Source organism: Cyprinus carpio, chromosome B19 (assembly GCF_018340385.1).
Source record: "Cyprinus carpio isolate SPL01 chromosome B19, ASM1834038v1, whole genome shotgun sequence".
NCBI lineage: Eukaryota > Metazoa > Chordata > Actinopteri > Cypriniformes > Cyprinidae > Cyprinus > Cyprinus carpio.
This window is the reverse complement of record NC_056615.1, coordinates 27243729-27254788: the sequence shown is the minus strand read 5'-3', so window position 1 is coordinate 27254788 and position 11060 is coordinate 27243729. Positions and strand designations below refer to the sequence as shown.

The window sequence follows — 11060 nt, the reverse complement described above, 5'->3', positions numbered from 1 at the left end:
ACGAAAGCTCTAGAAAAATACAATTAAATACAAGGTTGTAGACTTATATAGCCTACTGATGTTTTATTTTACATTATTTTAATATAGTCAGTCATGAAGTGGGCCGGTCTAAGGCATGAAACTCCAGGGCTGAAAATGAGTCCCACTCCGGCGCTGTTTAGTGGATACAAGTGATTGATTATTTATTGTTAGGCATATGGCCTATTGGTCTTTTTTGCATTTATGCAATATACTGGAGCCAAACCTGAAAAAATAGACCAGGATATTGATTATATTATAAAAGGAGTTATAAGCGCTTAAACACTAGCTAAAGGCAGTGATAATATTCTTTAATCTGAATGTTCTTTTTCCGCTTTTTCCATAATTTACGCACTGTTTGAATAACCGTGGAAATTAAAGCATTATAATTAGTAACTTAGAATGTTTTTATTAAATTGTGATCCCTTTAAAAAGCCTATAAATTCAGTTATATTAAAATATTTCTCTAGACCGTTTCTGGTACTTGTCTAAATAAACGGATTTATGATGTGAATAGATTACACTAACATTAGGCTAGATATTTAATAATAATAATAAAAAAATATTATGTCGTGACCCAGAGATGCCATCTTCAGTGGCACAGGACAGATTCTCAGATCTTTCTTTACTGCACATAGAGAACGATTTGACTGAAAAACCATCAGAAGAGAACAGATAGTGAAAGCTATGTTTCCATTAACTTATGCGCAAAACTGGAATAGCGCAAAAAATATTTGCGAATAAAGCACCGTTGCCATCCAACGAGTCAAAGAGAACCAATTGTCACTTCCTGATAATTTGGCACTAAATATCTCTAAGAAAACTAGGAGAAGCTGAAGGCTCGACATTAAGCTTCGACATGAGCTTGTCCTTCGGACAAGTAAATCAATCATTCACTTGTCCAAGTAAAAAAAAACGGGTTTATGATGTGAATAGATTACACTAACATTAGGTTAGATATTTAATTCTTCTTTGCTTAGTGATTGTTTAGTACACCTATGATATTGAATAAGCTTTTATTTTAGAATGAAGTTTTCTCAATGATAACCAGGACAAGACAAAATAATATGAATCATCACATGATAGAAACTGATAAAAAAATAAATTCAACCTGTCAAACAAGTGGCGCAACCATAAACAAGATAGATCGCTCCCATTTTAAGCAATATAGCTGTATAAATAGCACTGGCAAGGAAGGTATGTTGGTGCTTTTGCCATTTCTCCTGAACATATGAACATCTCCTGAACATCTCCTGAAATATCGGACACCCTGGGAGAACAGGTGTAGTAAAAATTTAATTGCTCTATTTAATTGTACAGCTCTTTAACTACAATATTTACTAGTAAATAGACATCTAACATTCAAAACCAAAGACAGAGACCCATGACCAGTAAAAATGCATTATTAGACATATAATCCTGGAATTTTCACTAATCAAAATTGCCTTTGATTTATTTAAACATAGTAAGCATTCAATGCGGGTGAGACTTAGATTAAACATTCAACAGTAAATAAAGGGGAGAGCAAACAGACATTTTCACACCTTAATTCATATTCTAAAACTAGCGAATATATTTTCCGTTTCTTTAATTATTTAATGTACCCTGGTATATAGATTACGTCCATGTTCCAAATCCAGAAATGTGAAAAACATAGCGTTCATTAGAGCACTGTAAATACAGAAGACTTGAGAAATAAACAAGACTCACAATTACACAGAAAAGGCTGAGTCAAGGTCGAACAATTGAAGCATGCACAAAGATGAAGGTTCCAAAACTCTTTATTACAACACACGGGAAATTCAAACACGTTGGTATAGTTTCAGCAAAGCACTGACAAGACTGGACAGCTTGAATTGAAAACACAGGAACTGAAATACACAAGCAAACAAGCTGACACAGCTGAACGTCATAAGAAAGCATGTTGGTAACCATAGTAACAGGCAGGTACAAACGCAAACCAAGTCCAAACTGAACTAAAACCATGACAAATTGTAGCCTTACCACATTCCATTGCTTGTATTAACTAATGATTTAGATTTAAATTAAAGAACCTGCAGGATTAGAGTGCTGAACTTTGACAGTTTGGTCAAACAGGTTCTTGACGGAAACATTCTTGTCACAACTAGCGAGACAAAATAAATATCTAAAATAAGATAAGAGAAAAAACATTTAATGAGATTAAAAAAAAAAAAAAAAAAAACACTGGGTGGATCTTTATCATCATAGGTTGGTTGTGTACACACTCTGCCAACACACATTTCAGTTTAAACAGCTTGTAAAAGTGCATGTCGCATCCGATGACCCCTTTAATCATTATGCTTTACTGGAGAAATTATTTTAGTGCCATACATAGTCCACACGCAAATAGTAAGGGAACTGGCATACACACACACATTGAGACAGCCAATCCTGCAGTGTTTCCTCTACATTCCCAGTGTCCCCACAGGATTTTCTGAGACTGTGATGGGTGCACATTTGGTTCCTCTAGTTAAGAGGGTTCTGCAGGTATAAGAAAATGTTGTTAATTTTAAATTTAAATGCATAAATCTGGTGCATTCTGAGAGCAGAATCAAGTGACTAGATCAATTAAGAAATTTAGTGCGAACAAGAAGTGCTCTCTCTATATTAAAATTAAAGTGCAAACAGAGACCACATTTTTTCAAGCATGATGCAGAGCTATAGACAACTCCAAAACCTATTATAGCTTTCATACTAATAACAGCCTATATATTTTATGAAGCCTAATTTGCGCGTGTGAGCGAGTCGCTCTCAGAACATGGGGTATTAAAAGCGCTTTTTGGCGGTGCCGAGCGTGCATTCTACAATACGAGGTATTCATTTTGTCACACGCTCTGCAACGAATCCTCCTTTGATGTGTCTTATGGGCCAGATCTGTCTTTTTTGTTCGCGCTGAAGAAAATTTAAAATAAAATAAAAAAAAGTCCGTTCCCACTTGGGGCCCCTAGGCTGCAGCCTAAGCAAGCCTGTGTGTTAATCCATGTCTGGTAAAGTCTTCAATGGACACAAGCACTGTCAATGCACGACCACAACAACTTTAAGTTGTCTAATTAGGAAACAGACAGCCATCTTGATGAACCGGAATGGCAGAGGAAGGGGAACCAGGTGTGGACACAAGTGGGGAATGGAGAAGCACGCCCCAGATCCTGTGTGAGAGCCAGGAGGGCTGAGGAGTGATCCGGGATGGATAGGAAGTGAGGTGAATGTAGGAAGAGAATATGAGAATGATCTAGAGGAGATGGAAGGTGATGAAGCTTCAATAATTTCTAATGGAACGAATTCAAACGATGGAGGTTGGCAGGAGGTGAGACAAGAGAGGAAAAAAAGGAAAGCCAATGGAAACAAAGCAGATGAGAGTAAAGAAAATGACATAAATAATATAAGTGATAATTTGATTTCAAACCCTGTGTGCATTGAGTCCGTTAAAGGTCAGCGAAGCTGTATACAAGATAGTAGGAGAGGTATATACAGTCAAAACTTTAAGAGATGGAAAAATTAATTGTTTGCAAAGACAGAGATCAACAGCAACGTTTAATGAGGTGTAAAACACTGCTGGGGAAGGCTGTGAAGCTGCAAATATGGGAAGAAAGAGGGAGAGCTATGGGTGTTATATCTGGAGTATTGACTGATGTGACCGAAGAGGAAATTAAAGTGAATATAAGAGGAGTTCATGTGAGCAACGTTAAACGGTTGCCATACACTAGAGACGGTGTTTAAAGACCAAGTATGTCTGTTGGCATTAGATGAGGATAAACTACCTGAACGGATTAGAATTGGGTATGTTAGTTATGTAGTGAGACCATACATTCCCCCACCGACAAGATGTTTTAAATGCCAACGTTTTGGTCACATTGCTGTAGCGTGTAGGGCTAAGGCCCGTTGTGCTAAGTGTGGGGGGGACCATGAATATGGTAAATGTGCTGAAGGGATCAAAATTAAATGTCGTAATTGTGGGGGAGAGCATAGTGCTGTGTATAAGGGATGTGAAGCACACAAAAGAGCAGTTCAAGTCCAAAATGTGAGAATGAAAGAAATAATTACATACGCTGAAGCAATCAAAAAAGTTGACTTTAAAACAAGGAATAGTTTAGGCCCAAGGGTAGGCCTAGTACCTGTGATCCAAAATCTAGCCCAGAATGTTGTGCATAAATGCTGTAAAGTAAATGAAAATACTCTGATTGTAGAAAAGAAGACATTTATTGCATTTGTGGTGGAAGTCATTAACTGCACAGCACAAACAGATAGCAGAACAGCAAGAATTAAGATCATCTTAAAAGCAGCAGAGAAGTACCTAGGTGAAGAGGGACTAACAAATGATTCTATCAATGAAATGCTTAGAATAGAGGTAGTAGAAAGTCAGTCATCAGGTGGTGGTGGATGCTGATAGGGAATATCCATTATGCAATGGAATGCCAGGAGTTTAATTTCTAATGGACAAGAATTAAAGTGTTTTATTGAAGAACTATCTGTTAAACCTAACGTTATTTGTGTTCAGGAAACTTGGTTAAAACCCTCTCTTGATTTTATAATTCATGGGTACACGGCTGTGCGCAAAGATAGAAGGCATGTAACAGGGGGTGGAGTGGTTGCGTTCGTCCAACAAGGTATTAATTTTAGGGCTATAAACAATTTTGTACAGACTGAAGTGGTCATTGTTGAAATATGGGCTAACAGAATTAAAATCAAAGTAGCTAACCTTTATTACGGAGCCCTGCACATGACATGCAAGAAAAAATAAATAAATTGTGCGCACGATTTACTAATTCGTTCCCTCAATGTACTAAAACGTGCACACGATTACTATTGTGTTCCCTCGATTTACTATTGCGCTCCCTCAATTTGCTAAATCGTGCGGACAATTTATCAAATCGAGGGAATGAATTAGTAAATTGTGCACACAATTTATAAATCGAGTGAACGAAATAGTAAATCGAGGGAACACAATAGTAATCATGTGCACGTTTTAGTACATTGAGGGAACGAATTAGTAAATCGTGCGCACGATTTAGCCTACTATTTTTTTCTTGCATGCCATGTGCGGGGCTCCGTACTTTATAACCCCTGTCAAAAGTTAACAAAAGTTATGCTAGAAGGTATATGGGAAAGGGGAAATGGGAAAGTAATAATATGTGGACATTTCAATGCACACAGCTCATTATGGGGCAGTGTAAGAACAGATGAAAATGGGAGGATCATTGAGGAGTATATGGATGAGCACAATCTAGTATGTTTGAAAGATGGAAGAGGTACAAGACTGGATGTAGGCAGAGGAACAGAGTCAGCTATAGATCTGATTATAGTGTCAGAACAAATAGCAGGGAGAAGTCAATGGGAGGTTTAAAGTGACAGTAGTTTGGGAAGTGATCATTACCCTATTTGGACAAAGATGAGTGACCTAAGTGTACATTTAGAAGGTAACCAGTTCCCAAGATGGAAAATGAAAGAGGTCAACTGGGAACATTATAGTATGGTAGCAAGTGGAAAGTTGATGGGGATTATGTCATATTCAGGTGATGATTTTGAAGAATTGAACTCTGATTACTGGCATACTGTATGAATCAGCAGAGGAGACTATAGGTAAATCTACCGGGATGAGGAAAAAGAAAATGGTCCCATGGTGGTCAGAGGTGTGCAAAGAAGCAGTTAAGGCAAGGAACAAGGCTTTTAAAGTTATTAAATCAAATCACACATTCAATAAATTAATTGAATATAAAAAAGCACAGGCCAAAGCTAAAAGGATAATTCGTAAGGCAAAAAGGAAATACTGGTGAGACTTTTGCAGCAATATTGGGTCTGAAATTAAGGTTAGTGAGGTATGGGGAATAAGGAAAATGGGAGGTATTAGAAGGGATTTAGCATTACCAGTAATAAGAGGAAATGACATTGAGGCAGTAACTAATGCAGAAAAGGCAGAGGTACTGGCTAGGGCATTTGTTAAGGTACATAGCACACAGAACTTATCCAGTGAAGAGTTAATGTGGAGAACAAAGGTGATTGAGGAAAATAGAGGCATATTGGGGAGGAAAGACACAGATGAAGGTGTAATTGATACAAATTTTACATTATTTGAACTGAAAAGAGCTTTAATAGGTGTTAAGGGTACTTCACCAGGGAAAGATGAGATGTGTTACAAAATGATAGAGCAGATATCAGATGTGGCTAAGAGTGTTGTTTTAATATTGTATAAGATATGGGAGCAAGGGAAATTGTCTAAAATGTGGAAACACTCTGTGATAGTCCCTATAGGCAAGCCCGGCAAGGATAAAACAGATGTTAAAAGTTATAGACCAATAGCTCTTACATCCTATTTATGCAAAATTATGGAGAAAATGATTACTATATGTTGCTAATCCTGTAACAAAACAGTGTACCTCTTGTGATGATTCAAGTAGTACATCCTCCATCACAGGGTGCAGTACATTTATACTTGCATCATCTGCCTAACAATTTATGAAATACAATCAGATGAATATTACACTTAAGTGTGTGCTAATTTTAAAAACTGCATATTTAAAGAGAATTTCTATTGTGTCTGACCCACTACACAGTATAGGCTATATACCTGTGATGATGATTCCTGAACCCAATGTTGTGGCTCTTCCTGTTAGTGAAACACCACAGAATAAGCAAACATTCACAAGGTACCATGACATTATTAGTGTCATTTTCTCAAGCAAATGCTTTTACCTGACAGGTGTCCTCTAGCTTCCTTTTCCTTAGTCTAAAAGCAGGCTGCCAATCACCGCTTAGTAAGGCTTTAGACTACTCAGTGAAGTGTGCAAAAACCTTTCCGTGGCTGTAAAAAGTGACAATATAACACATTGTTCCATAATTTGTTTAAATCTATGAAATTATTATTATTTTTTTAATTAAAAGAAATACTGTACCTATCCAGCCCATAGTTCTCCATTAACATCACACACCACCATTTCCACAATTCTGGCATGTCCAGCTGCTCATAAGATGCAAGTTAACCCCTTTGAATATTTAAATCTCTCTGACTCAACAATATTGTAAAGAAGTACTCACAATTGTGTAGTCAAATGAGGAATCCATCACCATGTAAAATGCAGACTATACAGGAAAAATCATTGAGGCAAAAAGGATTAAAAACAGCCAGAGGATAAACAACAACAACAACAAACAATCTTACCATTAACATAAAGACACCACAGTCATTGCCATAAGGTTGACCTGGAAACCCCTTCAATAAAACAAAAGAAAGATGAGTGAATTTAATATTTCAAAAAGTAATACTTCGAGAGATCATGGAATTTACCTGTAAGTCAAGGCCTGTCTTTTCAGTCCATTTTCCAGGCATTATCCTGTTTGCAATATCCCTGTTGATTACAAAAAATAATAATAAATTATAATTTTTTTTTTTTTTTTTTACATTTAAATTTTCCGCTGTATAAAAACCTTCATGCACATTTAAATCTGTAGAACTGTTTCTCAAACTGAGGTTCTTAAAAGAGCTAGGGATTCCAAAATAGTTTAAATATGGCTTGCAACCATGTACATAACATTAACATAATATTGATTACAAACAAGAGCTCAAGTCATATAGGGACCATGTAGTACTTTCAGTAACCTCTGAGAAGCCTGTTCTACAACCCAAGTACAAACCTTCATGCATATAAGAAAACATCTGAACAATGCATGCAATACTATGAAATTCATGAAATAAGTCACAAAACTGTGACCATAATCAAACAACTGAGCATACAAGCATTCTCAATTCATATAGATTTCTCAGATCATAAGCTTCACAATGACACAAGGTGTTTAAATCTAAAAGGTCATTCCGGATGCAAAAAAGGTCTGAGAAACCTGAAATATATTAGAACAAGTACAAACCTTCATGAAATTAAGAAAACAGCAACAACTGAACAATCTCTGAAAAAAGATGATCTTGCCACGTAGAGACAGTTCATATGAACGTGACCATTTCTGAACAAAAGCGCAACGCGCATTTTATATAAATTCATCTAAAGACCTCAACAGAGCTTTGTATCTCTGGGCACCAAATCCAAGTGGTGTCTCATAGCATTTAGAGTCTAAAAAAGAGAATTTCTTTCTGGACTGGCTTCAAAACCTAAAGAAAATGTACAGTATTGATTTTTCTTAATTACATTAAAAACAACACAATCTGCCATTTTCTATTTTCACATTTGACAAAAAAAAAAAAAAAAAAAACATTGAAAACACATTAAAAGTTATTTTAAAATGTGTACATTTACATCTATTTGGTACTTACTGCAGTTTTGCATACACTGAAATCAAAGCACTATGGTCATAAACAGAAAACACATTTTTTTAATCACTCAAATGCAGTGTGAATACGTACACACAACTGGTAGTGTCCTGGTGTCCAAACTGGAATCACAAGTGCGTCTTTTAAGTGAGCATCATCCTGACATGATACAGAAAGTTTAAGTAAACATATAACTGAGCATAACAGGGAATATAACAGCATATACTGTACTTACAGGCAGACTCAAAAATGGATCACAGTTGTTTGGTGGCAGCCATGTTGGTACAACATAAAGGTCAACTATGTAAATGTTCTTGCCCTGCAGGATACTGTGTATACAAGGCAGAATTCAAAACATGTACTGTAAATACTCAAGTATTGTAATTTTTTTATAATATGTACACTGTACCAACATGTATTTCTTAGTATCAAAATATATACTCAAAATACCTTTGACTGTGCAATGCTTTCAATCAACTGAAAACAACTATTTCCAATCTGAAAAAAAGTATATAATTACAATGTGTATTAGGACTTAATGTAAAAATAAACATAAAAAGCAATGTAAAACAGCCATGATCTTACAGTGGACTCCATGTCTCTGTTCAAGCCCAATGTCCAAAAGTCAGCACGGGTTAAGACTGTGTTCGCGGTTCGAACAATCAGTTCATTTCCTGGTCTCTCAATGTCCAGTATATAGTTGAGCTATAAACAACAACAACAGCTTTCAACATCCAAAAAGTACCACAGAATTAAATTAAACTGTTGTATTAATTATTGAAACTAACTAGTTCTTTTTGAGCTGGATGACTTCCCAAAGTCCATGACACTCGACAAGCTGCAATATTTTCACACTTAGTGAATACTTCACATTGAGGTCCACAGTTTTCTGTATATATTAAGACAAAAGTATAAGCATAAAGACAAAAAAAAAAAAAAAAACCAGTGAAAGTTACAAGAAAAAAGTCACCAAAGTCTTTCTGGTTTAACTGATGTGGATGGTGCTGAACAGTTTCTCTGTCACTGGCTTGTTGGGCTGAGAAAGAAAGGGTATAACAAGTTTACTACTGCAGTTTATAACAGAAAGCGGTGCAGCATAGTTTTTGGCTACTAACCTAGAATTGCTTGTCCTAAGTCAGAAAGGGTGATATTTTCAAGACCATGAGGTCTGTGACCACGTTGCAGCTGTACTTCCAGAAGCTTTTGGTTTGTGGAAGTGTTCTTGTGATGAACAATGTTGCGCATAATGAAGATGTGCGTTGAAGGTGCCATGTTGTTGAGGAAATAGTTGTTTTTTCGCAAGCTTGCAAAAAACTGCTCTGCAATTTGACTATTCAGCCAACCCTGTAGCTCTGGGACCAGGCTAATTCTTCTGAGTACATCCTGGGGGTCTTTCGTGTTTGATTCATGTAATTTGTCATACAACACGTAGTGCTCGGATGATCCAGTTATGGGATGGCCTTTGGAACTTGAATTGTCTGTTTTCTCAAACAGCCAAGGAAGAGACACCTTCAGTTTGCCCTGCTTTGCTGAACTGATACTTTCTGGTGTTGGCTCAGCAAGTCTCCCTTCATGTGGATGAAACGGGATATCTGTAGGTACACGCAAATTGCCATGCGTGGCCAAGCCTCGTGCAAAATCATATATACTAACATTAGGAATGTGCTTCCATGACAACAGCAGGTGCGCAAAATCTCTGGGACTCTCTGCTCTCAAATTAAACTTTATGCTATACACCACACCATGTGGGCATAGGATGACTGACCAACCACCTGGATAAGCCACAATACAAAATTGAATAAGGACATGTAAAAATTTAAATTTTTCAATAGTTATCTCATGAAAGAAAAATATCATTATTCCCACCTGACGCTCCCCAAATTTTCTGGAACATTTTGTCATAGGACTGTCTGTTCTGCATCTCTGCTCGCAATCTTGAAATGAGATCCATGCAAGAACCTTTAGAGTCAATATTGCAGGCCTTGCAGAGTTTTCTGACAACACCAACCTGTTATATAAAGTAAGAACATAGTCAGAACAATTCTTTTAATAAAGGGAACATGATTCAACTGTAGCAATTAGTTGGATTTTCTCAGAATTTATACCTTCTGCTTCATCAGCTCATCCACGAGACGGTCTTCTGACACATTCATCATTTGCGCTTCAGCTGACGTGACCTTTGCTGTTGCAACTTTTGCAAATTCTGTGTTCAGTACAGTGTGATCCATCCTAGTTTTGTGTCCTATCCATGGAGCCCACCTTGAATAACTAGGTTGCACAGCAAATGGATTTTTGGTCCGGCCTGAGACAAATGCACATATTTAGAAGTCTACATTATATAAACACTGAGACAAAGTACAATTTTCTTGTGGGTTAAAAGAGAAAACACTTACTGGGAACAAATCCTCGACCAATCATCTCAAGATTGACTGATTTCCAGAAATCCTCAATGTCAACTTCCCCTCTAAACTCAGGTGGAGGCTCTTTGAGGTCACTCACTAAGAAAAAAAATTCTATAAATATATACAAGTACATTTACTTTGTTACTTTGATTATCATATTATAGCAAACAAACTCTTACCTGACATGCTAAAAACACCCTTCTTGTGCAAATCCATAATAACCACAGGGGGATGGTAACCGCAGTTAACACAAGCATATATGTAGTCAGTAACTGTCAAGGCCTCGAAATGACAGTACCCCATGGAGTATGGTGTCTCTGTTGGGGTATTTTACTCCCTGGAGGCCCTCCAAAGTGTCTATAGCC

At 36.8% G+C, this 11060-nt stretch overlaps 1 protein-coding gene across 1 annotated transcript; it reads right to left on the bottom strand.

Moving 5' to 3' along the window:
• Positions 1 to 7777: 7777 nt before the first annotated feature.
• LOC109080909 (HMG domain-containing protein 3-like) lies at positions 7778 to 11006 on the bottom strand. The gene is made up of 11 exons (XM_042745327.1): positions 10875 to 11006; positions 10687 to 10791; positions 10399 to 10595; positions 10160 to 10301; positions 9409 to 10065; positions 9264 to 9329; positions 9082 to 9182; positions 8879 to 8998; positions 8744 to 8791; positions 8529 to 8612; positions 7778 to 8452 (listed from the first exon to the last, which is right to left on the bottom strand). The coding sequence occupies exons 1-11, from the start codon at positions 10996 to 10998 to the stop codon at positions 8360 to 8362; spliced, it is 1737 nt and encodes a 578-aa protein (XP_042601261.1). The 5' UTR covers positions 10999 to 11006; the 3' UTR covers positions 7778 to 8359.
• Between the last annotated feature and the right edge of the window lie 54 nt (positions 11007 to 11060).